This window comes from Larimichthys crocea, chromosome XX, assembly GCF_000972845.2.
Source record: "Larimichthys crocea isolate SSNF chromosome XX, L_crocea_2.0, whole genome shotgun sequence".
Lineage (NCBI taxonomy): Eukaryota > Metazoa > Chordata > Actinopteri > Sciaenidae > Larimichthys > Larimichthys crocea.
The window spans coordinates 8,653,521-8,669,043 of NC_040030.1; the positions used below are offsets into that span (position 1 = coordinate 8,653,521).

Genomic DNA, 15,523 nt, shown 5'->3' on the forward strand with positions numbered 1-15,523 from the left:
GGCTTCTTTGTTAAGTCTGGTCACTGTCGCTGTTTTTCCACGGTCGCTGCAGAATTGAGATGGGACAGGGACATGTTATAATGGTTGAATGGGTGAGTCTGACAAGGCTGCGTAATACTGAAGGATAGACCATCATCTCTCATTCCCCTTCCTCTGGTCTCCAAAACTTGGGATTCCTCTAAGCTTTCAGTCTTGATGGAGAGATCAGAAAGGGCTATGTATTTTCACGCTTTTGTGTTTGCGTCTGAGAGAGCATGTGCGTGTGTCCAAGCTGTGCATTTTCCCCATTTCTTCCCTGTACGGACGGCCATAGAGAATAAAATCTCATTTTAGTCTATCACTTCGCTGTCACTCCTCTCCTCCCTCAGGCTACATACTCACTCCCTTTGTCTGTTGTTTATTTTTTAGCTCTTTTGAATAAATCTTTTTTTAATTTAATCCAGTTGACAATAACAGCAGCCACGGTGCTCACTTTGTCTCTCGCACGCACGCGCTCGCAAAAGGTGGAACGAGGAGGCGTGGAGCAAAACTTGTTGAATGTAAATGGCTTGTTGTTTTTCTTCATAACGCTGGTGTGCTGTACTGCTTCGGTCAAGAGACCATACCTGACAGTCTGTCTTCTCTATACCACATGGGAGAAAATAGAGCCCACTCATCCCTCATTCAGCCCCTTATAATCACAAACAACATAACTACCGTCTGATCTGCTTTATTCATGCATCTACAATGATACACTTCCTGCAATATCACCAGAAAATGAAGATAAAGTTGCTGCAGCACTTTTAGAAAAGATGTCATTGTCATATTTACAATAAACAAGGGGTACGGTCATTAACAATAATGTCAGTTAAGTTTAAGACCACATTTCCTTAATTTTCTGAAAACCATTGCTTCTTGTTAAGACGGTTGTGGGTTGTGCATTTGTTTTTGATTTCACACGACTGAAGGAGGATAAATACGCTGGAGAAAATCCAGCAGGTTCTCTGCAAAAAAAAAAAAATCCACCCTGCTGCTACAAAAATGTAAATAAGGTGTGGAGGCAGGTAGAGGCGTTCCATTTTCTTGGCAGCTCTCCTGTTTGTTTTAGGGAATCATACCGATGTTCCAAAATTAATGAGGTAATGATTTATTGATGTTTAATTGTGCTATGCCGCACTTTTAATTACTAAAAAAATGACGGGAATGAATTTGGCAGGCAAGTTAGTCCAAAGTACAGTCGCTGACGCAGTGGTGTTTTTTTTTGTAGTCGTCTGCAAGTTAGGACAGACCGAGCGACGCTTTGACCCCACGGTCAGGTGAGGTCAAACCACAATCCCGTAGCTAGGCAACCTGGGTGCAAAGACAAGATGGTGGTCAGCCGAGGAGGCAGAAGTCAATAACTGCTTTAAAAGCTCTTCTATCGGCCTTAAGAGCTTCGCTGTGCCGGCTGTAAAAAGCACACACAATTCGAGAGACCTGTGTGGGAGCACACATGGACACGCAATGCACACACACACCTTTTAGTGGCTGATTTAGTGCCATACTGAAAATGATTGGAAAAACCCACTCACAGCTTTTGCTGCTTTTCTGTTTTGTTTGTTTGTTTGCTTTTTTTTTACATGAATGATGGAACAGGAAATAAAGTGACACATAACAATTTTTTTTAGATGTGCAGAAAATGGCACATTTACTTATCACAAAGCACTGCAGCAGCTCCTCGCCATTTTAAAGGAACCTTGTAATTGCAGTGCGGCTGCATGTTTCTACGTGTTTGTGTATTATCTAAAATGTGCTCTTCTTCTGACGCCAGACACCAGTCCTCTTGCGAGAGTGTGTGTGTATAAAGAGAGGTCAGAAAGGACACGCGCTCGCCTTCTTTTTCCTCTCACCCATTCATCCCTCTCTGTCTCTCTCACCTCTCACTTAAGAACAGTGTTTTCTGTCTCGATTTAAATCTCTCCCACTCACTCCCTCTTTATTATCGTCTGCTCACTCATATGCTTTCTCTCTCTCCTTCCTTTGGCAGTGTTTTATCCCTTCACTCTTGATTTTCTCTCTCTCTCTCTCTTTTCTCTCTCTCTCTCTCATTCAATCTCTTATCCATGCTGATGGATTTCACTGCGGGGGGTCACTCAGGTCTGCTTTTTAAAAGCAGCGTGAGTGAAATGTGTGTCATTTTTCTCCTTAACTGGATCATTTGTATTTATTTACCCCCCTCGGTACTGGCGCCTGCCTTAACTAGAGAGAACATGAGGGCTTTTTAAGGGGGAACCAGCACCCACCCTTTAACCCTATTAACCCCTAAGTGGACCCAAATGATGATAAATAGACAATGTGGTGATTTGGAACTCAATCTGGTGTCAGACGAATGTAATCCATACTATCGATAGAGCTACAGTATGTGTCGCTTATGGATGTGCCACAGCTTGTGGAAAATATCTGGTCAGACTAGGAATCTTGTTTTACTAATTATTTGATCACGTTTCCTGTTTTAGAGACTTTAGAGATGTTCCACCTTGTTATAATATATTGAACGTGTTAGAACGTTGGGGTTTTCTGTTAAATTATCATAATTTGGTGTCAGAAAATCAGTCAAACTGCCTCTTTGTTAAAGGTCCAGTGTTTAGATTTTGGGGGATTCATTAGCAGAATACGATAGAGATGGAATATTAGATTCATAAGTATGTTTTTATTCATGTATAATCACCTAGAAACAAGAATTGTTGTGTTTTCATTACCTTAGAGTCTGTATTTTTATCTGTAGAGGTACCAAAAGAGGTAGACAAATGTGTTCGATCTTTAGCTGGCTCCAGCCTTTATGTATTTATTTTGTTGTCTATGTTAGAGGAAGAAAACTCTTTTGCAGGTGGCGTGAAAACTTCAATCTCCTGGAGCCAGTTTGTGAAATCAGTCATTCTTTTTGCATAGGTCAGTTTATTGCTGTGGAGCACTGGAATGAACAATGTCTGTTTGTCTGTTTGCCCCGCGCCTTGGTCTGAGTTGTAATATATCTTAAATTATGACAGATGGACTTATATGTTTCAAGACGCGTCTCACACTTTGTTCAACTATCGAAGCATGTTGTATCCTTAACAGAGATCTATGAATCTCATTTTAGTGCACAACTCTACTCTTGTTACAGTAGATGGTAGTCATGGTCAATATATGTTGGTCTGAAAAATGCACTGACACTGATCCTTGCTCAGTCTATTGGCATAACACATGCATATTGTATGAAAATCTCAACATCGATCATCAATACGTCCCCCCAGCTTGTGGTCAATATGTTCTTTGAAAAATGTAGCTGTTGCCACGAAGCTATTAGATATGTCCCCTCCATGGAAATGTGCTGACTTGAGCAGCGGGAGGCTTGAAAGAAGGGATTGTATTAAATGATATAGGGACACCTTGAGGAGGGAGACGGACAGTGAGAGGAAGTGGGCAGGTAATCTGTTCTGCTTTATTACATGTTAAATGGGACACATTCCCCCCCTCTCGTATCATTTCTGCCCCTCCTCTCAACCTCGTTTTCCACTCTCTCCTGAAGAAAAACTTTACAAAGGAAGTGAGCGGAGAGCTTCAGGAGTGTTTTCTGGAGGGTCTTCTTCTTCTTCTCCTGCATCTCTCCTCTCCAGGCTTCTATCTATATAGACGCCCCTCTTCTCCTCGTCTTTTCCATGCTTTCTTCTCTGTCTCAGTCTCTCTAATAAAGCGTCTTTTCTCAACAGAGCGCCCCCCCCCTCCTCCTCTCTCCGCTCTGTCCTCTTTCTATTCCCTCTATTCATCTCTCCGCTTTGTGATTTATGACACAGAGAAACTGTAATGTAGATATCTAAACCAACCTTACTCGTCCCTTTCATTCCTATCAGAGGATCAAAGCAATAGGGACCTTCTTGGTGTGTGTGTGTGTGTGTGTGCGTGTGTGTGTGTGTGTGTGTGTGTGTGTGTGTGTGTGTGTGTGTGTATATATGGGTGGGGGTTGGGGTGGATAAGGTGTTGTTATAGAGACCTTTACTGCTACTGATGGCAGGAGGCGAGACCCCTATATGACTGTTTAGATTTACTGTCTCTGGGGTACAGGGGGTGCATCACACACACACGCGCGCGCACATACACACACACACACACAGCAAATAATAACCAAATGTTTCTAGCAAGATGTCTTTATTTGTTTCAGTGCCTCCCTCCACATGGGACTTTATTAAATATCCCATGAACCTCTGGGAATAGAGGGAGGAAATAAAGGAGAGAGAAATAAAGGGAAGATGGAGATGGTGAGGAAAGAAAGATGGAGTCAGGGGGAGATGTGGGACATTTACTGGCTCGTTCTATAACCTGTAGCATAATCTATTGATGTGTGTGTGTGACATTTATAATGTAATATTATAATATTTGCCTGTGTGTAAGTGTGGATAGTGTGTTTGGTGTTTAAAGAGCAGCATCGGGCTTATTCCTCTAGGTAGTGGTAACGAGAAAAGATGTTTTCCTGTTAGATTCTGTGTAGTTTTACATCCTCAAGCCTCTAAAATATGGTTAAACTTAAATAACCTGAGAGGGAAACTCTTCACTTGAGCCCGCTCATAGCTCGTGGACACGCACCCTTTGATAAGAGGTCATAGGTTAGACATTGCTTCATTTAAAAAGGGGTCAAAGGCAGAAGTGTTAATCCCTTAACCAAAAAGTCCAATTCTACATTCAGACCAGACTAGAGCTTCCTCTGGCCTTCACCTCCCTTTTTTTTTATCGTTTCCTGTAAATCATTTAAACAGCCAAAAAGGAGATTTTACTTTGAGAATGTGAAACAGCCTCTGTGTTTATGAATGCCTTCCTGCTCAGGTTACATGGGAACAGGATGATTCATAGTTGTTTTTGACTATATTTATAATTATACCCTGTGATTCCCACAGTAGAGGAATCTACTGTGTATCCTGCAGCATGTTACTTGTGATACTTAAATCCATCTTGCTCGGAATCCAACATTAATAACCTAATATTTGTCCTGTTTTTTGTGGCATTTGATATACAGTAGCTAAGTCAGGAGGTATTGTTGGTGCAAATTGTAATTAAATCCAAGGTTCAAAATCCCCCCTAGCTTCCCTTAAGCTGACTTCAAGAACTTGAGTTTATATTCATAACTAGCCTAAAATAATTTGAGTACCTAAGGCCAAAAACTTGGAAAAACAAAAAAGTTTCTTTGTTTTAGATAAGTTTTGATATGACCACATTCAATTGTGTGACATGAGTATCTTATTTCCTTTAATATATTGTATTTTGTGACTTTATATTATTGAGCTAAACATGTGGGTAAGTTTCATAACACCAAAGGTAAGAAGGTAATATTGCGGTGGTTATAATTTATAAGCGGATTCATGTTATGACATGTCTATCGTTTTTGCCTTGGCTCACCCTGCTGCATAGCGCCACAGCAGTCGTGCTATAGTAAATGACACAAGGGGACCTAATGTAAAACTGAGGAGGAGGGAGGTTTGTAGTCTTTCCGTACCGGCTCTGCGCGGTTGGTGGCGGGAACTTAATGTTAATCTTAATGATAGACGATAGCGGATGCAGTGTGCCACCACAGAGTGTGTGTGACAGTGTTATTGTCTCCATGATTAACTCAACCTCTGTCGCAGCCCCTTCCCTACAGAGAGAACCAAAGAGCAAGCAAAAATAGAAGTACCACTGTCTAGTTGCTCATCAAGAAATGCTCTTCATTTCTTTCCACCCCCCACCTCATCCTTTTTCTCCCTCTCTCTCTCCCTCCCTCCCTTCCCCGTCTTCCTTTCTCTCTCTCTTTCTCAGAGGCCATTACTGGTGATAAACACTGTGGTTTGTATCAGCAGGATGCACCTGGCATTAACGCGAACGCTTAAGAAAGTAATTAGTGGGTGTATGTGGCTCCCCCGGTCCCTGTAGATGCCCATAGGCGGTGTAATAAATGAGCGCCGGGATCCATAGGAATAGGATGGCAGCGATTTCTGTTAGTGCTGCTGTCATCGTTCAATACCCAGACGCAGAGCAATGGCCTTGTCATGTCTTCTAGCGAATGACTGAAATCCTCCCCAGTGGATCCACAAATGCCGAACCAGCTCCACACCTAACAGCATAATGTTCTGGTCTGTGCTCAAAGACCCACCTTAAAATCAACCACTCCCATGTCTGCACAGTAAATATATATATTAAATACAACAAGCAACTATTAAAATCCACCTACTAGCACCGATAAAGCTCACTGACTAACATGTATATCCACTTCATACAAAACTCTAACCGTTTAACTGTCTCTTGAATATGACTTCATATTCACCATACCAAGAATGATCATTAAATTTGAGGCAAGAAAGCAAATAACCATATTTTGACTAAATGACTGACTCCTGAGTTAATCCTTGAAGTACTCCTCACTAGCTTTAGAATATTTCTCTCGTTTGAGCACTACATTGGATTGCGAATGATGAAGTGTATTGATTGATCACACTCCTGTCGAAGTTGTTGAAGGTGTGGAGAGCACCTCTCATGTTGTCACAAATTGTCAATGACCTGCACTTACAAGGACTATAGATTTTTTCCGGGCCTCCCTAACAAATATGACCATGTGTTGATGCACAAATCTCCACCGCGCCAGCTTCCTGCTGCATCTCACCCCGGGTAATGACCCATGCCACCAATCCCCCTGCTTTGGATCCAACCATAGGGGGGTAATTTCTCACTCCAGGGGGCAGATCAAACATCTGATTCTGACTACAGGGGCTCGGCTTCACCCCCAATATTCCTCTGAGAACGCCAGAGTTGCTGACGGGCAAAATCCCTTTCTCTTCACACTCGCGCAAGGCGTTTAGTGAGGCAGATGGAGTGTCCTGAGCACTGGTGTGAACAAAACGATGACACAACCATTAACATAATAGCCCTAGCATGTGCACGTGTCATCATTATAGATTTTTATGGGGTGTGTGAAGAGACAGACAAAAGCAGTTAACGGCACCGGGGCTCGTGATACATCCCACCACTTAGATTGGCTGAAGGATCCAACTCCTAATGGAAGAGTCCCGATGAAATGCACTGGAGTTTAGCAGTAGCATCCACCATTAGAAGTGCTAGCATCTGGATCATGCCAGTTAAGACTGCAGCACTAAAGCTGGGTGCAGACCTCAAGGACAGTCTCGAGTGTGCAAAGCTAGTGATGCGTGTCCTATAACCAGAGGTATTAGCATTCACAATCTACAACAACAACCTCCTCTTGGTTGCTAAAAGATTGAATTTGCTATTTAGACCAGCCCAAGGTGACAGCTACCCAGTATTTAATGGTTGACACTCTCAGGGAGCCTTCCTGCATCAATGGATGGATTCACTGGCGCCCAGTGGAAGGATCAATACACTCTTCCTTGAGGTCTTTTTTTAAAAGTGTTCTTAGTGGTAACACATAAGAACTAGGGCTAATTTACCATAAAGGTATACTTAGCTGCCCGTAATTTTAACCTCATCATCATTATCATCATCACATGATAACAAGTACGCCTTATTGCTTGTCTAGATTGAACCAATGCCCTTTTCTCGTTTTGTCTGCATCACACATTGATTGGCTAAGTTTGCTTGTCTTCCATTAAGTCCCATGGCACGGACGAATCTCCCTTTTCAAAGGGGACAAAGCGACTGTTGACACCTCTTATTCTTCGTTTTTAGAAAACCCACTGGCGTCTGTGTCGATGTTGTTGTAATGCACAGATCGGCATGGTCGTCACAGCAGGTTGTAGGAGGCTGTGTTGACCTTTGACCTTCCTTGCAGCAGATACAGTATTGTTGATTTTTGCTTCAGGTATTTTGGACTCCAGTAGTAATAGAAAAGGGAATGGGTGCGCACACACACACACACTGTCGACCGCAGTATCACTCAGTGCCATGAGCTCTCCTGAGATAAAAATGACCGATCGATTTACTCATTTTCCAAACCAACAACATGTCTTTATTCCTCTTCACTTCTCATTCTCATTTTGTCAGTGCCCATATTTATGCATTTACCATTTTCTCTTCATTGTCCGTCCACCTTTGACTCTTTTCTCCCTCACACATTCATCACTCTGTCCTCTCGTCTTACACTTTTATCCCTTCCGTTTAACTCACACTGTTCATCACGCCCTCATCCTCTTGTCCTCTCTTACACTGTATCTCCTCCATTTTCACACTGTTTCTCTCACCCCCGCAGGCGGTATGAGATGTATCCCTTGTGCGCCGACCTGCAGGGCCAGATCCTGGCATGCTACAAAGAGAACGTCGGAAAAACCCTGAACTGCTCCAACATAGCAGCCCTTTACCTCCAGTGTGTCAACAACGCCAAACAGGTGCGTATCTACCACACTAAGCTAAATGTCATGTCATTTGGACATAATCTGCCACACCTGTTACTAGCATCGTTTTGCATATGAACGTTATGCATACGGCATGTCTGCTGCACGCTTGTTAAGTGAAATTAATGAGCGCTTAATTGTGCGCAATCACGTTCTTGCATGTGAGGAAAATACTTATAAAATACACTCATTTTTTCCCCCTCTAAAAAGAATGAGAAGCATGAACCCTCATGGACAGATGATATGTAAGTTGTAGTGTAGCTTTCAGTTGAATTGATGTGTGTATTACAAAGTAGTCCCATGTGTGTGTGTGTGTGTTAGCTCCAGCATACGTCATCGGGCACATAGATGTGTAAGGTTGCTACAGTAGAGCCGATATCCCTTTTTAAATGTCTAAATGAATTAATATAATGTACACACACATGCCCACTAGCATCCATTTACACGCGCTGGCTCCTTGCTTTTAGACAGGAGAATATCATTTCCACTGGGTTACTGGCGCCTGAATAAAGCCCCCTCTAAATAGCCAGTTTAAACCTTACGATCTATTTCCATAATACCTGCTGACACAGGCGTTCCCCCCCGGCTGTCTCTGTGTGTGTTTTTTAATGTAATAAGACCAAAGGGAGTGGCCGCTGCTATTTGGATACCACTGTCCTCTCTCACACTGTATGGTAATAGTAATGTCACTCAGGTTGATATTAACTTGATTCCCCCCCCCTCTCTCTCACTTTGCAGTATGTAACTTCCATTCGCCCCCAACGAGGCTCAATTTATATTCACGGCGCTTTTTCTATTAGATTTTTTTTCCTTACAATTGCATTGTTTTGCCCGGAAATGAGGAAAAGTGAGTTTTGCGTCTCTCGCTCACTCTCGTGAGTATTAGTATTAGATCTCAAAGTCAGATGCTGGCAGATTTTTAAGCTATACATCATGTAAATTACACAATGTTTTATTCATCGAGTGCGTGCGTGTTTGTGTGCGTGTACATTTTTTAAGAAAGATACCTGTATCCTCGTCAAGATTCAACGAGGGTGCGTTCACAGGCCGGATGCTGTTATGATGTTGTAAATTGTTTGCAAGCAAGCCTGAGACGATATGGTAATCCGCTTGTGTTTATCACCCCGCGGCAATCACGGCACACTCACTGTTCGTCTGCGCTTATCTGTCTAAGACTTGCTTTTAAAGTCATTATTAAAACAGTTCTGTGATAAGGCTTTAAAGGAATAATATGCAGAATTACACAGAGGGGAAGGAATGAAGTAGGATTGATATGAGCTGATGCTGCTTCGTGATTAGGATGTTTACACAGCTTTATCGGAGCCGAGCAGGAAGCCGCAATCGAGAACAAATGTCAAAGGACGTGACTTTGACCTCTGGAGGTCAGAACAACCAAACGTGCCCTCTAAACAGGCCGTCTCTCATCTCCTTGCCCTTTCGGTCGAAGATGCTCGATAGCATTTCTCAGACAGTTTTCAAACAAGCAAAATCTCGTTCCCCTTCTTCATCCGTCCACTAAGAACTGCAGCGCTGTGGGGATATAATAGGAATGTCCACGACGCCATCTCACTGAGGATAAAAATCCTAAATCCCCCTTCCAAATCTCAGTTTTTACAATATAGACCCCTCAACTGGAGTGAGCCGAGACCAAGCCGTTGTCAGCAGCCCGGCCTTTGTCACTGATAATTAGCGTTCTTATCGCCGCGGTCAGTGATAACATTTAGACCCACTTTCACTCTCTTTTGTGGCCTCTCTGCCCCTGCCACCATTTCTCCTTCACTCCCTCCATCCGCAATCCCTTCATCCCTAGTCACATTTCTAATGCATTCGGCACTTAACAAGTCCAGATAGCAAACCGTGAGGAAGAGGCAGTCGAAGGACAGATAAAGTCTCTTTCTCTCTCCCTCTATAAAAAAAAAAGAGTTTATCATGGAGGCCGATCTCTCCATCCACTGCTCGCCTCCTCATTCTATATTCTCGCCGCATGGCCGCCTCTTGCTCCCTATCTCTTCTTTCTCCACTTCATTTTTTTTTTTTTTAGACTGACCCTTCCATCTCACTTTTACTCTCAAAGGGCCAAGCTAGATCTCTGTTTGTGGTTTCAGCGGGTGTTATGTTTGCAAGAATCAGGCTGGAGAAAAAAAAGGAGCTGGCTCTTCTAACATCATCTTTGATATTGACATGTCAATCAAAACTTTATAAAAAAAATACATTTTTAACTTGTAATGAACTAGTTTGACCATTAAATTATTATTATTTTTTGATGTCTGATCTTTTGATGTGTTAATTGAACACATCAATATAAAAAAACAGAAGTAATTAGACACGCATAGAGGTGTTAAATAAACACCCAGGTTAGCCACACTTAGCTGAGCTTTCTTATGCACAAATATAATATTCAGCGTTTGTCACTTAACATGCACTGCGCGTGTCCCCCAAAATGGCTATGATCGATAAATGTGAAAACAATGTAACAGTGTGAAAGGGGTCACTGGTAGTGCTTGAACCTACAGAGAATTATCACCTCGATCCGCAGCCCCCCCCCTGGGCTTTACAGCTTTTATAGCGAGTTTCAGATCATTGTTTCAGCTCCTGGACTGTGCCTCGTATTGCCCTCCAGACTCACTCTGCCAGTGAAGGAGAGTTCATAGACGCAGCTCAGAGGTGGATTTCTACGGGATCACTCAGCTCCGAAAAGTTTAGTTGCAGCGTGATGCTGCAGTGATTTTTTACAGTTCGTTGACGGTCAAGACTGACAAGCGCAAACCACAACATAGATGAAACCTTCACCATTGTTTCATCTGCCCTGTGTTTTAAACCAGAGGCGAACATTTGTCCCAGCAAAACGGAGTTTCTCCTTCACGCTAGGAGACGAGGCGTTTGCAATCAGGCACCATGTGTCACACTTGTACGTTCATTCAGTCACAGCCCCAGAAACTGTTTTTTAGTGTCACAGCAATCTCTGACTTCATGTTTTTAAAATAGGGGATCAGTTGGGCATCTGTAGATCTGAGAAATCCGAATCAAGTTGTAAACTAGTTACTTGGAAGTATAAACCAAACCTAAAACCTGAAATGTCAGTTACAATAAGGTAATACGGCAAGTGCGGCGGGACAAATTTAATGCAGTAGAATCACTAATGTCTGTTGCTTGTTTGGTGCTGTACATACACTGTTATCATAACCAATAGAAATGATGGACAGACCTTTAAAGTAAGGCTCAGATAAACTGGAATCATCCTCCGAGTGAATTCTTCAAAGTCAGCGCCTTGTCATAACCCGGGCTTTACAGTAGCAGACTGTTTGGCAGACCTTTGTCAATAATCATTCCGTGCGCGGATCAATAACGCACAGAATAAACTCTGAATCCTCTGCAGGGATGAAATGTTACTGACACGAACGAACCTCGTCCACAACACCGTTATTAAGTTGGTCAGTGAGAAGAAGTTGTTTTTTATCTTGCTTGCTTTCAGTCGCCCTAATTCCCTTCCTTATGTTCCTTGTTTCTTTTCTTCTTTCACTCTCCTCTTAGGCAGTTTTCATCCTGTGGTATCAGCTGCAATAGACCAGTTCAAATGGTTATTGACAGGGAGTGCTGGGGATTTGTGGTTGCACTTATCGCTAACATAGATTCCACTGCCCTCAGGTCCAACTCACTCCATCCTCCTCCCTTTTTATTGTACTCTCAGGCCTTCCTCTCTCTGTCTTGTCTATCCTGTGTGACATAATATCTTTCTCTGCTGTTTGTTTGTCTATTTAGAATTTGTTTTTTATTCGCCTCTCCATCTTTTTAATGTTCTCTTCTCTCTCTGTTTTTTTTTTTTTTGGTTTGTTTTGTTTTGTTTTGTTTTGTTTTTTGTCTGCAGAGCAAGTTGAGGCCCGGGGGTTAAGGACGAGAGAGAAAGAGAAAGAGGGAGCAATGAAGAGTTTATGGTGTGGGATTACTTATTATCGACCGACTGACAGACAGACCAAAACCGGAGCGGAGGAAGTGAGGAATGAGTCAGCACCAAGACACATACACTCAAAACCCTGTGGTGAACCAAACCGAACCAGACTACAGGCACCGAACACAGCACCCTGAGAGAGAAATAGACACCCTTCCCCTTAGATCCTTACCTCTTTCCCCACCTCTCTTACCTTTCGTCTATCTCTCCCGTGAGTATGTAGGGAGTGACACTGTGCCATTTTGGAGCGACAGCACGGGGCCGACGGGACCCACCAGGCCTGAGCTTGGCCCGCTAGTAGGCCAGTAAAAATGTACCGGTACAACCACGAGAAAGCAAGTTACCTCTGTCACAGGCCGCTTGGACCCAACCCCCCTCAGTGCAGCACTGTTAGTAAAAAATAAAAGTCTATTTTTATGAATAAAAGTCAGTCCTATTTTGTTGTCCATAAATCACTGCTCCTAATGCACAATCCTGTACACAAAAAAAACACATGTACACATCTGTTTCTTCTTTGCATCCGTTTGTGTGAATTTGTGTTATGTTAATAATGTAACGATGTGCGTGTCGAGTGTTCATCCTGACCAACACTTGTAACAATGTCTGATCACAGGAAATAAAAGACGATGCAGGAACTATTGTTGAACTTCTTCTCCATAAATATTCAGTGGTCTCCGTCTCAAGAGTATGCGTTTGTTCTGTGCGTGTATGTGCTTTATGCTAATTATAGCAAACATTGTACATCTTTGATGGATATGGTCCTCATGTTGTCACGACGACATTTTGCCAAACGGAGTGAATGAGCCCAAGAGACGGGGACTGAAACGCAGGGGGGAAATATTCGTCCCAGATGTTATGGTTCATCATCTATCTTTCTCTCTGTTTCTTTATCCGTCTTTCTTTATATAGCTCTGCTGTGTGACTCCACAGTGAGTTCTACCTCTTTCTTATCCTCTGACTGTCCCTCTTTCCCTTTTACTTATCTACTTCTTTTCTGCCTTTCTTCCTCGACTCTTCTTCCTTTTCTTGGAGTGTATTTCTTCTCTGCTCAGTCTCCCAAGCTAATGTCGCCTTGGAGGAGACGGCTTCTCTACGCTGTCTGCACTCTGCCAGACTCTCTGGGTTCGGTTTAACTGGATAGACAGACACTGTGTGTGTGTGTGTGTGTGTGTGTGTGTGTGTGTGTGTGTGGGGTAGTTATGCAGCCATCCATCCACTTTTTATGCAGTAACAGTGTGTGTAAGTGGACGTCGGAGGGGACACGGTCTGGGTTTGATGTGGAGGCAGGTGATCGCAGAGGAGACGTTATCTTAATTCTGCATCGGAAGAAGAGTGTGTGGTGGACGGAGTGAGAGAGGAAGGGTGTGTGGTTGTGTGTGTGTGTGTGTGCGTGCAAGCATGTGATTCATTGTGACTAATCCCCCTCTGTCTGTCAGTCAGCTGTCCTTTTGCTTTTTGACTTTTGGAGTCTCGAAGGGGTGAGGGGTTGACTTCTATTATACAGTGGGTGGTGTGTGTGAGGGGTTTTCTAAAGGTTGGGAATAATGGGTATTGGAGTTCATGGCAGGTGTTTCTCTACAGAGCACATCAAGGCTATTTTCTTTCCTTCTTTTTTTCGCCCCACTTGTTTTTCCCCTCTGTGACTGACACAAGCTGTATGACTCCCTCTATCTGACCCAGTACCTCCGAGCCAAGATAAGTGATTTAACGGCGTATTCTGTCTATAATAAGATTATATCCTGTCTAACATAGTTAAAGGATGATTAGAGAATCATGAGATCCAAACACGGAGCTTACCTTTTCCTTTTCAAGGCCTCATCCACGACCTCAGCAACCTTTTTTCTAAAGTTCAACGATAGCTCGTACATGTAGATGGAGGGCTGCCCAGGCAAGAGCTTTGAGTTTGAAGTGTTTCCAGAAGAAAAGTATATTATGGAAGGGTATAATGCAATTCAAAGTTAATGTAGTGTTAAATTAGCTAGGAATTTATACAGTATACACACCTCCTGAAGCCACTCTTGAAATCTTCCATTTGTCAGGTGGTAATGAGATTTTAATATAAGTTTTTTTTCTTTTCTTTTTTTCATAACGTGTTTAAAATAACAGAGCTGAACAGATCAAATAAAAAAATTAAAAAATTCCCATCTCTGTGAGACTCCACCAACGGTAGCTGAGATGTCCTTGAGCACTAAGCTGTTCCAAAACGCTTGAATTGACAACAGGCGGTGTTCAAATTGTGTCGGAGATCTCGAAGGCCGATGGCTGCGGGGACGGGGTCGACGTGGTGGAGGCAGCGGTGAGCGAGGAGAAGAAATTTTGAAATACAGGTATTACATCTGAAGGTAAATCAGTTTTTTTTTTTTCATAGAATGTTGAGGCGTAAATTAAAAAAAAAAACAAGGTTATAAAAAGAACACAAAATCTTATTAATCAAAAGTGTGACCTCTGAAGATCACACATTTACCAACTTAAAAAGTCTGCATGATTTTCTCGGACCAACTTTCTTCTAAAATGAAAATTCTTTTATTTTGGTAGATAGACGTACACGTGTAGGTCGACAGGTTGGAAGTGTTACGCCCCGTCCCGAGAGAAAATCTGCAGTGATGGAAACCACTTCCGCTCACCAGAAAGAGGAGTGCGGTTAAAGTTCAGCCAACTAATCTCATTAACGGGATGATATCGGTGTCCATCTTGATGGCTACAACGAAGCCTGAAAAGGTTGGTAACATTACCTGTGACTTCCTGTGCACGAGACCTCGCTCAATGCTTTAACAAAGGCGGAAGAACTCATGACTGCAGAGAAAACAAGTTCACTACAAAAATGTTTAAATAAAAAGCATTACAGAGGAAAATACATGTTTTTTCTTGACTACTTTCACAATATTGTCACACGCAGGCATGATTTTAAAGGATCTGCACTGCATTGTCAATTAAGGCCTCTGGAAGTAATGCTGTAATATGTTACTATTCTGTGATGCTATAAACGATTTCACGCTATTCCTCATGGTAATTATCCTCATCTCGTATTGTAGGCGTCCTTAATGTGCAAGACATTTCAAACTGCACTTCTACCCATACTGTATGCCATTTCGATGGTTATTTGTATCAGCTTCTGTCAGTATGGCTTTCGCTGTCTCTATAAGTGCTCTGCACCATCTGTCTCTGTATAAACACTGAGACTTTGTCACTGCCGCCGACACCAGTTCCTGTATTGGCCTGTATAAAGAGATTAGGATAACGCTACAATTTCATTTCA

At 42.6% G+C, this 15,523-nt stretch overlaps 1 protein-coding gene across 6 annotated transcripts in view; it reads left to right on the forward strand.

The window, feature by feature from the left end:
* The window catches only part of chchd3a (coiled-coil-helix-coiled-coil-helix domain containing 3a), a 62,505-nt gene extending 49,602 nt beyond the window's left edge, over positions 1-12,903 (forward strand). For 5 of the 6 annotated variants that reach the window (XM_027272167.1, XM_027272169.1, XM_027272170.1 and 2 more), the window contains 2 exons: positions 8,180-8,315; positions 8,532-8,585. In XM_027272167.1, coding sequence (XP_027127968.1) covers positions 8,180-8,315; positions 8,532-8,570 — 175 coding nt within the window. In that variant the 3' untranslated portion in view covers positions 8,571-8,585. Of the gene's footprint in view, positions 1-8,179; positions 8,316-8,531; positions 8,586-12,186 lie in introns of those variants that run through there. The other variant, XM_027272168.1, reaches the window with a different exon arrangement.
* Positions 12,904-15,523: the final 2,620 nt, after the last annotated feature.